This window comes from Oncorhynchus masou, chromosome 24 (assembly GCF_036934945.1).
Source record: "Oncorhynchus masou masou isolate Uvic2021 chromosome 24, UVic_Omas_1.1, whole genome shotgun sequence".
In the NCBI taxonomy this organism is placed as follows: domain Eukaryota; kingdom Metazoa; phylum Chordata; class Actinopteri; order Salmoniformes; family Salmonidae; genus Oncorhynchus; species Oncorhynchus masou.
In genome coordinates, this window is record NC_088235.1 from 31,015,180 (window position 1) to 31,034,065 (window position 18,886).

At 42.7% G+C, this 18,886-nt stretch overlaps 1 protein-coding gene across 3 annotated transcripts in view; it reads left to right on the forward strand.

Moving 5' to 3' along the window:
• macrod2 (mono-ADP ribosylhydrolase 2) overlaps nt 1-18,886 on the forward strand; it is a 1,245,161-nt gene that overhangs the window by 1,115,902 nt on the left and 110,373 nt on the right. For all 3 annotated transcript variants that reach the window (XM_064933636.1, XM_064933637.1, XM_064933635.1), the window contains exon 9: nt 15,461-15,539. In XM_064933636.1, coding sequence (XP_064789708.1) covers nt 15,461-15,539 — 79 coding nt within the window. The remainder of the gene's footprint in view (nt 1-15,460; nt 15,540-18,886) is intronic.

Below are 18,886 nucleotides of genomic sequence, written 5' to 3' on the forward strand. Positions count from 1 at the left end.
TGGCCTCCTGAGTGGAACAGCTTTCTAAGGCATTGCATCACAGGGAGAGAGGCATCACTACATACCCGGGTTTGATCCCCGGCTGAATCACAACCGGCCATGATTGGGAGTCCCATAGGGCCCAGCGTTGTCCGGGTTTGACAGGGATGGATATCTTTAAGGAATGTCTTTCTTCTTGCCACTCTTCCATAAAGGCCAGATTTGTGCAATAGATCTCTGCAGTTCATCCAGAGTGATCATGGGCCTCTTGGCTGCATCTCTGATCAGTCTTCTCCTTGTATGAGCTGAAAGTTTAGAGGGACAGCCAGGTCTTGGTAGATTTGCAGTGGTCTGATACTCCTTCCATTTCAATATTATCGCTTGCACAGTGCTCCTTGGGATGTTTAAAGCTTGGGAAATCTTTTTGTATCCAAATCTGGCTTTAAACTTCTTCACAACAGTATCTTGGACCTGCCTGGTGTGTTCCTTGTTCTTCATGATGCTCTCTGCGCTTTTAACGGACCTCTGAGACTATCACAGTGCAGGTGCATTTATATGGAGACTTGATTACACACAGGTGGATTGTATTTATCATCATTAGTCATTTAGGTCAACATTGGATCATTCGGAGATCCTCACTGAACATCTGGAGAGAGTTTGCTGCACTGAAAGTAAAGGGGCTGAATAATTTTGCACGCCCAATTTTTCAGTTTTTGATTTGTTAAAAAAGTTTGAAATATCCAATAAATGTCGTTCCACTTCATGATTGTGTCCCACTTGTTGTTGATTCATCACAAAAAAATACAGTTTTATATCTTTATGTTTGAAGCCTGAAATGTGGCAAAAGGTCGCAAAGTTCAAGGGGGTCGAATACTTTCGCTTGGCACTGTATATATGTTTTACAGCGGTTTAGATAGTACAATGATTCACTATACATGCTTGTTTAGTCACATAAAGTGAAATTAGGCAATCTATTCAAATTTTAGCAACCAGGAAATTATTTCTGCATAGTGCACCTTTAAAACTAATTGACAGATGATATATTTGATGACCAGTACTAGTCCTTGGGCCAGAGGGCCAAATTTCACAAATGTTAGGTCTGGCTCATGGACTAGTGGGCCTACTGGGGTGACTCTGACTTAACTGTGGTAAACAGCCCCCAGATTCTGTTCTGACTCACCCGTGGTGTTGGGTGTTGTGACCTGCTGAAGCACGCACACACACACACACACACACACACACACACACACACACACACACACACACACACACACACACACACACACACACACACACACACACACACACACACACACACACACACACACACACACACACACACACACACACACACACACACAAAAACACACATCCAGCGGAAGCGGAGGTTGGGAAAGTTAATGGCAGACTAATTAGATAGCTGGGATCACTGCATGGTCGCCAGACTGCTCATTACTCATCAATGATTGGACGACCGTTGCCGGACCGTTGCCAAAGGAGGAGTGAGAGATGATTGGCTCACAGGTTGCAGATGGGAGAGGCTGTGGGGTGCACATGAAACCTGGGTGCTGCTGAATAATAAGTGGGCACCCTGTATTTCTGCTTGGTAGAGAACTATATAACTCTGGGTGGATGACCATCGTAGGATGAGAGTCAGTCTGTGTGGAGAGTTAGCTGGCTGGTCAAGACCTTTAGACTTCTGGGGATTTTGGCAGAAACTATAAGTATTCACTGAGGGAGAGGAGACATGGGATTCAGAGAAAAGATAGTTATAACTATAATATATCATATACTGTAAACGTAACTTGGTCCATTTAGTTTTTTAAATGACGCATAACCACAGTTGTCTGTGAGTCCATCCATCCTCTGCCAGGGGTCTGGTGAAAATCAATGCCTGCATCCCAAATGGCACCCTGTTCTCCATATAGTGCAATACTTTTGACCAGAGCCCAATTGGACCGGTCAGTAGTAGTGCACTATGTAGGGAATAGGGTGCCATTTGGGACGCAAGCCCATGTCTTTTTACTCCAAAGGTTTCAAAGTAAGGGTGAAATTACTTTTCCATAAAAGAGAAAAATTGAAGGTCTGTTGAAGTCTGCTGAGTTGAATTTCACGTTTTCTTTTCATAGAGAACATCCATTTACCGTTTAGCTATAATGGCAGTTTAGACATGGTTAAACTCTCAATGGCATTCTCTGACCTGTGTGGCTTTTCTGATTTGGACACATGCAGTACATACTGTAGACTCATCTCTGGAGAGAGAGTGAGAGAGAGCGAGTGGGGGATGGAGAGGAGGAAAACATTTGCTCACTCTTTCTCTCCATCAGGTCCAGGTCATATATTTGTATGTGCGTGTGAGCCATGAGTGACCTAAGACACCAACACCTCTCTCTCTCTCTCTTTCTCTCTCTCTCTCCCTCTCTCTCTCTCTCTCTCTCTCTCTCTCTCTCTCTCTCTCTCTCTCTCTCTCTCTCTCTCTTTCTCTCTCTCTCTCCCTCTCTCTCTCTCTCTCTCTCTCCCTCTCTCTCTCTCTCTGTCTCTCTCTCCCTCTCTTTCTCTCTCTCTCTGTCTCTCTTACAGTTTTTCTCAATTGCTAAAACACAATTTCTGAAACCTTGCTCCATTTCCTGAAAACATCAAACACAAAACCTCATCTTCAAGCACTATTTACATAACCGCTGACTCCTCTTGCAAAACGAAACATTCGCCTCAAAACAGTTTTACCTGTGTTCAAAATCAAACACTGCTCTCAAATCATGAACAAAGTGATCAAAATGATATACACTCTCAAGCAATCAGTAAACAATACACCGGCAAATAAAACACACATTGTTCAAAACATACAATTCTCAGGGAGAAGTACATGTTTATTCTAAAAACATATTCATATTTTTCCATCATTGACTTTTGATGAACGAAAACATGTTCTATCATAGTAGCTCAAAATTGATCAGAAATTACTACTCTGCTTTGCTCTTTGCAATTTTATTTTTTGTCCTTCGTCCTCCTTGTACCCCTATTTTTACTGTACCCTGCATCTCACAAACTTGTCCTTTGTCTCTGTGATACTGTAATTCTTGTTCTTTGTTGATATGAACCTGCAACCTGTCAACATCTATTGAGCAGTCAGTACTGTTACGTAATAAAAGAAAAGCACAATGTTCAGGGCCATACAATTTGTCCATTGCACAGTATACAGCCTACAATGCACTGTACTACAGTATCCATTCACAGACTTTCTCCTTCCCACCTTCAACAACCTGTTTGCTCTCTGAACTGGCTTATATTGGTTGTGTCATTTGAAACAGGTTAAATCAGTTTTGAGTGGTTGTGTTCAATCAGCGACATATGTTCTCTATTTGTATTTGATTGTTGCCACTTGTGTTTTCCAGTATGGATGACATGTGCATTAGAGTGCAGAATGTGTTTAGAGAATGAGAATGTGTTTAGAGTTTTGCTGAAAAGTCTAAGTGAGATCTGCAAATGGTGTTTTACCATGTGAAATGGTTTAAGGTATTGACAACAGACTGTGTTTTACCATGTGAAATGGTTGAAGGTATTGACAACAGACTGTGTTTTACCATGTGAAATGGTTTAAGGTATTGACAACAGACTGTGTTTTACCATGTGAAATGGTTGAAGGTATTGACAACAGACTGTGTTTTACCATGTGAAATGGTTGAAGGTATTGACAACAGACTGTGTTTTACCATGTGAAATGGTTTAAGGTATTGACAACAGACTGTGTTTTACCATGTGAAATGGTTGAAGGTATTGACAACAGACTGTGTTTTACCATGTGAAATGGTTGAAGGTATTGACAACAGACTGTGTTTTACCATGTGAAATGGTTTAAGGCATAATTAGCTAAATGAGTCCAGGCAACTGAGAACGTTGTTCAGCCAAATGGGTTTCAGTGTTTTAGCAATTGATAAAAACTGTAATTCAATTTTTCAATTCAATGTTCTTTATTGGCATGAGGTAACAATGTACATATTGTCAAAGCTTACTTTGGATATTTACAATATGAAAATAATAAGAATCAAAATTGTCAATGGGACAACAGTAACAACAATAACCAAGGGTCAAAATAACCATACATTGAACAATAACAATAAGCATACAGTAGAGGACATGTGTAGGATGATTGGTCTGTCAGACCCTGTCCCTCATCTTATGACAGGCAGCAATGTAGTGCGATGCCAACCCACAGCTCTATGTGTCCTCCCCCAACAGGATGGGTAGCCTACTCTCATCAGAGAGGTCTTTGAAACCTTGAATAAGGGTTTCAAGTTTGGGGAAATTACACTCTAATTGTTTCATATTTTTGACATTTTGTCAGGAAATGCAGCTCTGTCTCAGGTTCTGCTGTTGTGCAGTGGTTGCACAGCCTTTCCTCTACAGGGAGCCAGGTTTTCCTGTGTCTACCCTTCTCAGTGGCAAGGCTGTGCTCACTGAGCCTGTACTTTGTCAAGGTTTTTCTACAGTTTTGATCGGTATCCATGGTCAAATAATTTACCTACGGTGTACTGCCAATTTAAGGCCAGATAGCACTGCATTTTGCTTTGTGCTTGTGCTTGTGTTTCCCAATAAGCAATATAGTTTTGTTTTGACTGTGTTGTAATTTGGTTTATTCTGATTGATTGGGTGTTCTGGTCCTGAGGCTTCAGTGTGTTAGTAGAACAGGGTTGTGAACTCAGCCCCAGGACCAGCTGGATGAGGGGACTCTTTTCTTTGCTCAGCTCTTGGCATTGCAGGGCAATGATATGAGAGGGGGTCACTGTATTTTAGATGTTTAAAAAACTTAATTGTTCTTTTTCAAGTTTTTATTATCAGTTGATATTGGCCTAATTCTGCCCTGCATCCATTGTTTGTAGTTTTCATCTGGACATGTAGGATAATCTTACAGAACTCTGCATGCAGGGTTTCAATGGGGTGTTTGTCCCATTTGGCGAAGTCTTGTTTTGCAAGTGGACCCCACACCTCGCTGCCATAAAGTGCATTTGGTTCAATGTGTCACGTTCTGACCTTTATTTCCTTTGTTTTTGTCTTTATTTAGTATGGTGAGTTGGGGTGGGTAGTCTATGTTTGTGTTTCTATGTTTTTTATATTTCTGTGTTTGGCCTGATATGGATCTCAATCAGAGGCAGCTGTTTATCGTTGTCCCTGATTGAGAACCATATTTAGGTAGCCTGGGTTTCACTGTTGGTTTGTGGGTGTTTGTTTCCGTGTGTGTGTTTGTTGCCACACGGAACTGGTTTGGTTTGGTTTGGTTTGGTTTGGTTATGTCACGTTTATGTATTTCATAGTGTTCGGTGCTTTTCTTATTAAAATCGTCATGAACACTTACCATGCCGCATCTTGCTCTGATCCTTACTCCTCTTCAGACAAAGAGGAGGAAATCTGCCCGTTACACAATGACACATTCAATTAGTTTTAGCCAAATGTTTATTGGTATTTCAATTTGAATTTGTTTTTTAATGACATAGAATGCCCTGCATGCTTTCTCTCTCAGTTCATTCACTGCCTCATTAGGGTGTCCAGTTGAGCTTATTTTTAACCTAAGTATTTGTAGTGTGTGCAGTACTCTTTTTATATTGTACCAATTGAGAACTTTGGTCTAATTCCCTGAGATCTGGATTTTCTCTGGAAAATCATTATTTTAGTATTTTTGGGGTTTACTGCCAGGGCCCAGGTACTGCTCTAGCAGGTCCAGGCTCTGCTGTATCACATGTGCTGTGGGTGACAGCAGGCATAGGTCATCTGCGAAGAATAGGCCCCAGGGGCTGAGGATTTTTCTAGAATAGTGGCCAATTCTTTGTTGTAAATATTGAAGTGCCGAGCTCAGATTGCAACCCTGGTGAAGGCCCCGCCCCTGAATTTGGTTCTCTTCTTGCCAATTTTAATGCTGCACGTATTGCCAGTATATATTGATATAACTATGTCATATGTTTAACCCCCTACACCACTTTCAATAACTTTGTAGAACAGTCCTGTATGCCAAATAGAATCAAAAGCTGATTTTTCTCAATCAGGGACAGCTGTCTATCGTTATCTCTGATTGGGAATCATACTTAGGTAGCCCCTTTTTCCCTCCTTTGGGGGTAGTTAACTTTGTTAGGGGCACTATAGCCCTGTAAGTTTCACGGTTGTTTCTTTGTTTGTTATTTTGTTGGTGACATTTTAAATAAAAGGGAAAATCTACGCTCACCACGCTGCTCTTTGGTCCACTTCTTGCGACGGCCGTGACACTCTCTCAATTTAATTTTAAGGGGCTTTATTGGCATGGAAAACATGTTATCATTGCCAAAGCAGGTGAACTAGATAATAAACAAAAGTTAAATAAACAAGAATGTTTCAAAATAAAACAATAAACATCACACTCACAGAAGTTCCAAAAGAATAAAGACATTACAAATGTCATATTATGTGAAAAATAAATAGACATAAATATGGGTTGTATTTACAATGGTGTTTGTGTGTGTGTGTGTGTGTGTGTGTGTGTGTTCATCAAGGCATCAAGGGCTGAATGTATGATTCTTCCTGTTTCACTGGATAGGCCGTTCTAGAATGGGATTTCCTTGGGTGCTGCTGTCCCGTAGCAGACACTCACTCACTTTCTCACACACACACACTTGTAAAAGTTGAACTCAGCGACAGCTCCTGTGGGATACGTCTGACATTTCAGTATGCAGCACTATCTGACCGTATTGTCACATTGCCCACAATCTGCTAGTCAGACAGACTAGACTTCAACGGAGTATAAAACCTTTCTTTCATGTTCTTCCCGAGAGTGAGAGGTTGAGGGGGTAGAGAGAGAGAGAGAGAGAAAGCCCAACATTATACTAACAATGCCTCCCCCAAGACATCAATCAAAATAAAATGTTACAATTCTCCATTAAAACCTTTAACATTTACCTCCGAAGAGAGAGCGGTGTCGACCAGAAAGTGTTAATAGCTGGATGGATGTCTGAGTGCCAAAAAGGTTGTCAGCCTCTTTGAATCAGATACCTGTGTGTATCTCTGTCTCTCTGTATCTCTGTCTCTGTATCTCTGTATCTCTGTATCTCTGTCTCTCTGTCTCTCTGTAGCTCCATCTCTCTTCTCTCTCTGTCTCTCTGTCTCTCTGTATCTCTGTCTCTCTGTATCTCTCCATCTCTTCTCTCTCTGTATCTCTGTATCTCTGTATCTCTGTATCTCTGTCTCTCTGTCTCTCTGTCTCTCTGTATCTCTGTCTCTCTGTATCTCTGTATCTCTGTCTCTCTGTCTCTCTGTATCTCTGTCTCTCTGTCTCTCTGTATCTCTGTCTCTCTGTATCTCAGCCTCTCTGTATTTCTGTCTCTCTGTATCTCTGTTTCTCAGTCTCTCTGTCTCTCTGTATCTCTGTCTCTCTGTCTCTCTGTATCTCTGTCTCTCTGTCTCTCTGTATCTCAGCCTCTCTGTATCTCTGTATCTCTGTCTATCTGTATCTCTGTCTCTGTATCTCTGTCTCTCTGTCTCTCTGTATCTCCATCTCTCTTCTCTCTCTGTCTCTCTGTCTCTCTGTCTCTCTGTATCTCTGTCTCTCTGTATCTCTCCATATCTTCTCTCTCTGTATCTCTGTATCTCTGTCTATCTGTATCTATGTCTCTCTGTCTCTCTGTATCTCTGTCTCTCTGTATCTCTGTCTATCTGTATCTCTATCTCTCTTCTCTCTCTGTATCTCTGTCTCTCTGTCTCTCTGTATCTCTGTCTCTCTGTATCTCTCCATATCTTCTCTCTCTGTATCTCTGTATCTCTGTCTATCTGTATCTATGTCTCTCTGTATCTCTGTATCTCTGTCTCTCTGTCTCTCTGTATCTCTGTCTCTCTGTCTCTCTGTATCTCTGTCTCTCTGTATCTCAGCCTCTCTGTATTTCTGTCTCTCTGTATCTCTGTTTCTCAGTCTCTCTGTCTCTCTGTATCTCTGTCTCTCTGTCTCTCTGTATCTCTGTCTCTCTGTCTCTCTGTATCTCAGCCTCTCTGTATCTCTGTATCTCTGTCTATCTGTATCTCTGTCTCTGTATCTCTGTCTCTCTGTCTCTCTGTATCTCCATCTCTCTTCTCTCTCTGTCTCTCTGTCTCTCTGTCTCTCTGTATCTCTGTCTCTCTGTATCTCTCCATATCTTCTCTCTCTGTATCTCTGTATCTCTGTCTATCTGTATCTATGTCTCTCTGTCTCTCTGTATCTCTGTCTCTCTGTATCTCTGTCTATCTGTATCTCTATCTCTCTTCTCTCTCTGTATCTCTGTCTCTCTGTCTCTCTGTATCTCTGTCTCTCTGTATCTCTCCATCTCTTATCTCTCTGTATCTCTGTCTCTCTGTATCTCTGTATCTCTGTCTCGCTGTATCTCTGTATCTCTGTCTCTCTGTATCTCTGTCTCTCTGTCTCTCTGTATCTCTGTTTCTCTGTATCTCTCTATCTCTTTAAATAGTTAAAGTACAAAAGGGAAAATAAATAAACATAAATATGGGTTGTATTTACAATGGTGTTTGTTCTTCACTGGTTGCCCTTTTCTTGTGGAAACAGGTCACACATCTTGCTGCTTTGATGGCACAATATTATATATGGGAGTTTATGAAATATTGGATTTGTTTTCAAATTCTTTGTGGATCTGTGTAATCTCAGGGGAAAATGTGTTTCTAATATGATCATACATTTGGCAGGAGGTTAGGAAGTGCAGCTCAGTTTCCACCTCATTCTGTGGGCAGTGAGCACATAGCCTGTCTTCTTATCAGAACTCAGGATAAGACCCAGATGTTAGAGTCACAGATGTTTATTGACCCAAACAGGGGGAAGGAAAAAGATAGGTCAAAGCCAGGCAGGCTCGGGGTCAGGACAGGCAGAGGTTCGTAAATAGGCCAGAGTCAGGCAGGTACAGAATGGCAGGCAGGCCCGGGGTCAGGACAGGCAGAATGGTCAGAATCTGCAAAACTCTGTCAATTCAATTACATTCAAAGGGCTTTATTGGCATGGGAAACATGTGTTAACATTGCCAAAGCAAGTGAGGTAGATAATATACAAAAGTGAAATAAACAATAAAAATTAACAGTAAACATTACACATACAGACGTTTCAAAACAATATCAATCTGTCTCTCTATGTCTCTCTCTAACTCTCTGACTCTCTCCGTCTCTCTCTTTCTCTCTCTGACTCTCTGTCTCTCTCTCTCTGTCTCATCTGACTCTCGGACTCTCGCTGACTCTCTGGCTCTCTCTGACTCTCTGTCTCTCTCTGACTCTCTCTGACTCTCTTTATCAAATCAAATCAAATCAAATTTATTTATATAGCCCTTCGTACATCAGCTGATATCTCAAAGTGCTGCACAGAAACCCAGCCTAAAACCCCAACCATCAAGCAATGCAGGTGTAGAAGCACGGTGGCTAGGAAAAACTCCCTAGAAAGGCCAAAACCTAGGAAGAAACCTAGAGAGGAACCAGGCTATGTGGGGTGGCCAGTCCTCTTCTGGCTGTGCCGGGTGGAGATTATAACAGAACATGGCCAAAATGTTCAAATGTTCATAAATGACCAGCATGGTCAATAATAATAAGGCAGAACAGTTGAAACTGGAGCAGCAGCATGGCCAGCTGGACTGGGGACAGCAAGGAGTCATCATGTCAGGTAGTCCTGGGGCATGGTCCTTGGGCTCAGGTCCTCAGAGAGAGAGAAAGAAAGAGAGAATTATCTCTCTCCCTGTCTCTCCCTGTCTCTATATGTCTCTCTCTGACTCTCTATGTCTCTCTCTGACTCTCTCTGACTCTCTGTCTCTCTCTGTCTCTCTCTCTGACTCTCTCTGACTCTCTATGTCTCTCTCTGATCTCTCTGACTCTCTATGTCTCTCTCTGACTCTCTATGTCTCTCTCTGACTCTGTCTGTCTCTCTCTGACTCTCTCTGTCTCTTTCTGTCTCTCTCTGTCTCTCTCTGACTTTCTGGGTCTCTCTCTGACTCTCTCTCTGTCTCTCTCTGACTCTCTCTGTCTCTCTCTGTCTCTCTCTGACTCTCTATGTCTCTCTCTGACTCTCTCTGACTCTCTCTGTCTCATTCTGACTCTCTCTGACTCTCTCTGTCTCTCTCTGACTTTCTGGGTCTCTCTCTGACTCTCTCTGTCTCTCTCTGACTCTCTCTGACTCTCTCTGTCTCTATCTGTCTCTCTGTGTCTCTCTCTGACTCTCTGGGTCTCTCTCTGACTCTCTCTGACTCTCTCTGTCTCTCCACCATTACAGCTGTCGTGTAAAATTGCCATATTCAGGGGAACCATTATCTTATGTCTGCCCCACTGTGTGTAATGCAAGAAACCAATCAAAGATGGAAGAAGGAGATGCTTTAAAATAGACCCTGGACACTCAGAGACTCTGTTGCAGACAGACACCCTGTTACAGCGTCTGTTACAGACAGACACGTTGTTACAGAGTCTGTTACAGACAGACACTTTGTTACAGACAGACACCCTGTTAAAGAGTCTGTTACAGACAGACACGTTGTTACAGAGTCTGTTACAGACAGACACTTTGTTACTGACAGACACCCTGTTACAGAGTCTGTTACAGACAGACACGTTGTTACAGAGTCTGTTACAGACATACACATTGTTACAGAGTCTGTTACAGACAGACACATTGTTTCAGAGTCTGTTACAGACAGACACTTTGTTACAGAGTCTGTTACAGACAGACACTTTGTTACTGACAGACACCCTGTTAAAGAGTCTGTTACAGACAGACACGTTGTTACAGAGTCTGTTACAGACATACACATTGTTACAGAGTCTGTTACAGACAGACACATTGTTACAGAGTCTGTTACAGACAGACACTTTGTTACAGAGTCTGTTACAGACAGACACTTTGTTACTGACAGACACCCTGTTAAAGAGTCTGTTACAGACAGACACGTTGTTACAGAGTCTGTTACAGATATACACATTGTTACAGAGTCTGTTACAGACATACACTTTGTTAGAGAGTCTGTTACAGACAGACACTTTGTTACAGAGTCTGTTACAGACAGACACTTTGTTAGAGAGTCTGTTACAGACAGACACTTTGTTACAGAGTCTGTTACAGACAGACACTTTGTTACTGACAGACACCCTGTTAAAGAGTCTGTTACAGACAGACACGTTGTTACAGAGTCTGTTACAGACAGACACTTTGTTAGAGAGTCTGTTACAGACAGACACGTTGTTACAGAGTCTGTTACAGACATACACATTGTTACAGAGTCTGTTACAGACAGACACTTTGTTACAGAGTCTGTTACAGACCAACACCCTGTTACAGACAGACACCCTGTTACAGAGTCAGTGACAGACAGACACTTTGTTACAGACAGACACATTGTTACAGAGTCTGTTACTTACAGACACCCTGTTACAGAGTCTGTTACAGACAGACACTGTTACAGACAGACACTCTGTTACTTACAGACACTTTGTTACAGAGTCTGTTACAGACAGACACTGTTACAGACAGACACTGTTACAGACAGACACTGTTACAGACAGACTCATTGTTACAGAGTCTGTTACTTACAGACACTTTGTTACAGAGTCTGTTACAGACAGACACTGTTACAGACAGACACTCTGTTACAGACAGACACTGTTACAGACAGACACTCTGTTACAGACAGACACTGTTACAGACAGTGGAGAGGGTGCTGTATTGTACAATAGGATGGTAGATAGGAGAGTGATGGTGGAGAGGTGTTGTATTGTACAAAAGGAAGGTAGATAGGAGAGTGATGGTGGAGAGGTGCTGTATTGTACAATAGGAAGGTTGATAGGAGAGTGATGGTGGAGAGGTGCTGTATTGTACAATAGGAAGGTTGATAGGAGAGTGATGGTGGAGAGGTGTTGTATTGTACAATAGGAAGGTAGATAGGAGAGTGATGGTGGAGAGGTGTTGTAGTGTACAATAGGAAGGTAGATAGGAGAGTGATGGTGGAGAGGTGCTGTATTGTACAATAGGAAGGTAGATAGGAGAGTGATGGTGGAGAGGTGCTGTATTGTACAATAGGAAGGTTGATAGGAGAGTGATGGTGGAGAGGTGTTGTAGTGTACAATAGGAAGGTAGATAGGAGAGCGATGGTGGAGAGGTGCTGTATTGTACAATAGGAAGGTAGATAGGAGAGTGATGGTGGAGAGGTGCTGTATTGTACAATAGGAAGGTTGATAGGAGAGTGATGGTGGAGAGGTGCTGTATTGTACAATAGGAAGGTTGATAGGAGAGTGATGGTGGAGAGGTGCTGTATTGTACAATAGGAAGGTAGATAGGAGAGTGATGGTGGAGAGGTGCTGTATTGTACAATAGGAAGGTTGATAGGAGAGTGATGGTGGAGAGGTGCTGTATTGTACAATAGGAAGGTTGATAGGAGAGTGATGGTGGAGAGGTGCTGTATTGTACAATAGGAAGGTAGATAGGAGAGTGATGGTGGAGAGGTGCTGTATTGTACAATAGGAAGGTAGATAGGAGAGTGATGGTGGAGAGGTGCTGTATTGTACAATAGGAAGGTAGATAGGAGAGTGATGGTGGAGAGGTGCTGTATTGTACAATAGGAAGGTTGATAGGAGAGTGATGGTGGAGAGGTGCTGTATTGTACAATAGGATGGTAGATAGGAGAGTGATGGTGGAGAGGTGTTGTATTGTACAATAGGAAGGTAGATAGGAGAGTGATGGTGGAGAGGTGCTGTATTGTACAATAGGATGGTAGATAGGAGAGTGATGGTGGAGAGGTGCTGTATTGTACAATAGGAAGGTTGATAGGAGAGTGATGGTGGAGAGGTGCTGTAGTGTACAATAGGAAGGTAGATAGGAGAGTGATGGTGGAGAGGTGTTCATGTGATTGTGTATTAGAGCAGACATTATTCCAGTCATATGTATTCAGTGTATTCACCGTTGTAAGACAGGGATTTATATTTCAATCTTTTCAGTTTGAAAAAAAGAATGTGTTTTTGGATCTTTGTTGATGAGCGGTTGAGTGCTTTCACAAAGTATTTACACCCCTTGACTTTTCCCACATTTTGTTGTGTTACAGTCTGCATGTATGATTACATTTAGATGTTGTGTCCCTTGTCTAAACACAATACCCATAATGTCAAAATGGTTTTCTTAGTGAAAATGTGTTTTACAAGTCACATAATAAGTTGCATGGACTCACTCTGTGTGCAATAATAGTGGTTAACATATATTTTTAACGACAACCTCATCTCTGTACCCCACACATACAATCATCTATAAGGTCCCTCACTCGAGCAGTGACTTTCTAACACAGATTCAACCACAAAAACCAAATAAATTAACTTTTTGTCCTGAATACAAAGTGTATGTTTGGGACAAATCCAATACAACACATTACTGAGTACCACTCTCCATATTTTCAAGCATGGTGGTAGCTGCATCATGTTATGGGTATGCTTGTCATCTGCAAGGATTAGGGAGTTTTTTAGCTTAACAATAAATTGAATAGAGTTTAGCACAGGAAAAATCTTAGCGGTAAACCTGGTTCAGTCTGCTTTCCAACAGACACTGGGAGACAAATTCACATTTCAGCAGGACATTAACCTAAAACACAAGGCCAGATATACCCTGGAGTTGCTTACCAAGACGACATTGAATGTTCCTGAGTGGCCTAGTTACAGTTTTGACTTAAATCTATGGCAATACTTGAAAATGGCTGTCTAGCAATGATCAACAACCAACTTGACAGAACTTGAAGAATTGAAACAAATAATAATTTGAAAATATTGTACAATCCAGGTATGCAAAGCTCTTAGAGACTTACACATAAAGACTCACAGCTGTAATCACTGCCAAAGATATCTCTAACATTTATTGACTTGGTGTCACGCCTGCTCCCGCTCTCCCTCTATGGCGCTTGATTGCGCCAGGCTGCCCTTCGTTACGCACACCTGTCACCATCATTACGCGCAACTGCGCTCATTGGTGATTCCTTGCCTTTGATTTTGTATTTATTTTTATTTTTTATTTTTGTACCCCTTTTTCTCCCCAATCTCGTGGTGTCGAATTAGTAGTTACAGTCTTGTCTCATGGCTGCAACTCCTGTACGGACTCGGGAGAAGCGAAGGTCGAAAGCCGTGCGTCCTCCTAAACACAACACAACCAAGCCGCACTGCTTCTTGACACAATGCCCACTTATCCCAGAAGCGCAGTCGCACAAATGTGTCGGAAGAAAAATCGTACACCTGGCGACCGTGTCAGCGTGCACTGCGTCCGGCCCGCCTCAAGACTCCTTCCCTTTGTTGATTGCCCCGTCTATTTCTGTCTGTTCCTCTGTTGGTTCCCCCATGTCAGCATTGGGGTCGTTATTTTTCCCCTGTCCAGATGCTGTTCCTGTTCTGTTTCATGTCCGTTGTTCATTAAATGTTCTCCCTGTACCTGCATCTTGTCTACCAGCGTCGCTCCTTACTCTCAGGGATGTGAATTAATTTGATGAGCTTCGTCATTATGGGGTATTGTATGTAGATGGGTGAGAAAAAATATATGAATTCAGACTGTATCACAACAAAATGTGGAATAAGTCAAGGGGTATGAATTCTTTCTGAAGGAATGGAAGCAACCCACACAGGCAAAAATTCATAACAATAAATGAGACATAAGGAAATGAATATACCGAGAGTATAGTTATTCAAAAAGAATATGCTGACATTTGCAGGGTGCAATTTGAATTAGCCATAGCAAAATCCCTCCAAAGTGTTCAGCTTGAGAGGATAACTATAGTGATTATGAATTAGAAGCACAACTTACTAGCAGCACTCATAGTGTAAAATAAATGACAGTGAGTAGTTAGTGAGTTCTGAATCCCCGAGGTAGTTCATAAGAGCAAAGTACTGGGTCAAAGGATACCTATAGCTGCACGTTTTTGTCTATGGTTTGTGAATAAGTACCTTTTTAGTTTTACTTTATGGTGCTGGGGATATATTGAATGTATCCTACCAAAGGAAATGCTCTCATTCAGATATTATCTCCAAAATGTGATGTAATGTAGTGTAATATAGTGTAATATTCACTAAAAGCCTGCTCAGTAGTAGACCCCACTCCTGCCACCAGTGGGGCATGGGATGTATCCCAAATGGCATCCTACTCTCTATATAGTGCACTACTTTTTAACCAGAGTCCTATGGGCCCTGGGCAAAAGTAGTGTGCTGCATAGGGAATGGGGTGCCATTTGGAACACGGTCCTAGGCTGGTATTCTGTACTGGGGAGCCAGCTAATTGGCTAATAGGATATTCTGAACTGTGCTTATGGTTTGATTGTGGCTCCCTGGTGTAAAATGTTATCATTGGTTCCTCAATTGTTGATTTTGTCCCTTTAGTATCTCTTGTGGGATCTGTTGGTCCTGATGGTCTGGAGTTGAATGTGCAATTAATAGCAACAGTGGAATAATAATTATTTTTCTTTCTTCCTTTCTTTCTTTCTCTCTATTTTTTCTTTCTGTGCAGATCGAACGTGTTATCTTCTGTGTCTTCCTGGAGGCGGACTACAGGATCTACAAGGAAAAAATCCTTCAAGTCTTCCAAGGTGCGTCTGATTCTGTTTCCGTTATGCTCTGTCCTTCCTGAGTTGACCTGGGGCTATAAAGCAACATAATGTTGTGTCCCTGTCCTTCCTGAGTTTACCTGGGGCTATAAAGCAACATAATGTAGTGTCCCTGTCCTTCCTGAGTTTATCTGGGGCTATAAAGCAACATAATGTAGTGTCCCTGTCCTTCCTGAGTTTACCTGGGGCTATAAAGCAACATAATGTAGTGTCCCTGTCCTTCCTGAGTTTACCTGGGGCTATAAAGCAACATAATGTAGTGTCCCTGTCCTTCCTGAGTTTACCTGGGGCTATAAAGCAACATAATGTAGTGTCCCTGTCCTTCCTGAGTTTACCTGGGGCTATAAAGCAACATAATGTAGTGTCCCTGTCCTTCCTGAGTTTACCTGGGGCTATAAAGCAACATAATGTAGTGTCCCTGTCCTTCCTGAGTTTATCTGGGGCTATAAATCAACATAATGTAGTGTCCCTGTCCTTCCTGAGTTTACCTGGGGCTATAAAGCAACATAATGTAGTGTCCCTGTCCTTCCTGAGTTTACCTGGGGCTATAAAGCAGCATAATGTAGTGTCCCTGTCCTTCCTGAGTTTACCTGGGGCTATAAAGCAACATAATGTAGTGTCCCTGTCCTTCCTGAGTTTATCTGGGGCTATAAAGCAACATAATGTAGTGTCCCTGTCCTTCCTGAGTTTATCTGGGGCTATAAAGCAACATAATGTAGTGTCCCTGTCCTTCCTGAGTTTACCTGGGGCTATAAAGCAACATAATGTAGTGTCCCTGTCCTTCCTGAGTTTACCTGGGGCTATAAAGCAACATAATGTAGTGTCCCTGTCCTTCCTGAGTTTACCTGGGGCTATAAAGCAGCATAATGTAGTGTCCCTGTCCTTCCTGAGTTTACCTGGGGCTATAAAGCAGCATAATGTAGTGTCCCTGTCCTTCCTGAGTTTACCTGGGGCTATAAAGCAACATAATGTAGTGTCCCTGTCCTTCCTGAGTTTACCTGGGGCTATAAAGCAACATAATGTAGTGTCCCTGTCCTTCCTGAGTTTACCTGGGGCTATAAAGCAACATAATGTAGTGTCCCTGTCCTTCCTGAGTTTACCTGGGGCTATAAAGCAACATAATGTAGTGTCCCTGTCCTTCCTGAGTTTACCTGGGGCTATAAAGCAACATAATGTAGTGTCCCTGTCCTTCCTGAGTTTACCTGGGGCTATAAAGCAACATAATGTAGTGTCCCTGTCCTTCCTGAGTTTACCTGGGGCTATAAAGCAACATAATGTAGTGTCCCTGTCCTTCCTGAGTTTATCTGGGGCTATAAAGCAACATAATGTAGTGTCCCTGTCCTTCCTGAGTTTACCTGGGGCTATAAATCAACATAATGTAGTGTCCCTGTCCTTCCTGAGTTTACCTGGGGCTATAAAGCAACATAATGTAGTGTCCCTGTCCTTCCTGAGTTTACCTGGGGCTATAAAGCAGCATAATGTAGTGTCCCTGTCCTTCCTGAGTTTACCTGGGGCTATAAATCAACATAATGTAGTGTCCCTGTCCTTCCTGAGTTGACCTGGGGCTATAAAGCAACATAATGTAGTGTCCCTGTCCTTCCTGAGTTTACCTGGGGCTATAAAGCAACATAATGTAGTGTCCCTGTCCTTCCTGAGTTTACCTGGGGCTATAAAGCAACATAATGTAGTGTCCCTGTCCTTCTTGAGTTTACCTGGGGCTATAAAGCAACATAATGTAGTGTCCCTGTCCTTCCTGAGTTTACCTGGGGCTATAAAGCAACATAATGTAGTGTCCCTGTCCTTCCTGAGTTTATCTGGGGCTATAAAGCAACATAATGTAGTGTCCCTGTCCTTCTTGAGTTTACCTGGGGCTATAAAGCAACATAATGTAGTGTCCCTGTCCTTCCTGAGTTTACCTGGGGCTATAAAGCAGCATAATGTAGTGTCCCTGTCCTTCCTGAGTTTACCTGGGGCTATAAAGCAACATAATGTAGTGTCCCTGTCCTTCCTGAGTTGACCTGGGGCTATAAAGCAACATAATGTAGTGTCCCTGTCCTTCCTGAGTTTACCTGGGGCTATAAAGCAACATAATGTAGTGTCCCTGTCCTTCTTGAGTTTACCTGGGGCTATAAAGCAACATAATGTAGTGTCCCTGTCCTTCCTGAGTTTACCTGGGGCTATAAAGCAACATAATGTAGTGTCCCTGTCCTTCCTGAGTTTATCTGGGGCTATAAAGCAACATAATGTAGTGTCCCTGTCCTTCTTGAGTTTACCTGGGGCTATAAAGCAACGTAATGTCTAAATTTAGTGTCATCAGATACTTTACAATAAGACAAGGCCTTTGGATTAGTTGTGCAGTGTTTGTTTTTGAGGGGCAACCCTAGAGAACAATCCTGTTGGACCATTCAGCCAGCCAGCCAGCCAGTTCTTTGCTGAAAGGGGCATGTCCCTCTCAGGGAGTTCCAGGAAGCATCCACAACAAAGAAAAGCTGTCTCGCCGAGTCTCACAGAGACGATAGATAAATAAATGCACGTTATTTTCTGCTCCAAGTCTCTCCTGCCACCCAACCCTCCACACACAAGAACACACACACCCCTCCGTTCCCATCTCTGAGCCCTGAAGCCTTGAGCAACCAGTCACCATCTCTGATGGCTAGGGGACCATGGAGGATTAGAGCTAAAGGGCTATAGGGGTGTATGGGCGGCTAAAGGGTAAACAAGCCTCTTTCACCGTGCTAGCAATATCTCCCATGTGGCAACTATTCCCTCCCCATCTTGAAAATCCCAGGCTCTCCTGTATCTCTCTCTCTCTCGTTCAGAATCTCGCTCAGAATCTCTCTCTGTGTCTCTGTTTGACTCTCTTTCACTCCATCTTCCCAACTCCTCGTCACCTATAAGGAATACAGAGTTTCAGGCCTTCATCTTCCTTCGACTCTCACATGGAGACTGTTTTGTTCCCCCCCACCCTTACCCTCCCTCCCTCTCCCCCTCCCCCCCCCCTCTCTCTCTCTCTCCTTCCCTAATAGTCCTGTCATCCACCTACTCTCTCGATCCCTCCCTCTCTCTTTTCCTCCCTCTTCCCTCATGTTGTCTTTCTTCCTCCCTCTTTACTTTCCTCATTCTCCCCTCCTCCCCTCTCCTTCTCCCCTTTTCTCCCTCCATCCCCCTTCCCTCTCTAACTCTTAGCTGGAAGATTCCCTTCACTCTACAGTGTGTGTAATGATATTTCCTGTCCCCATGCACCGATGGAACGCCTTTTCATATTAATGTTGTGAGATGGATTTCTAGAGCTGTTGTTTCTGCCGTTATCACTCCCAAAGTGCCAGCAA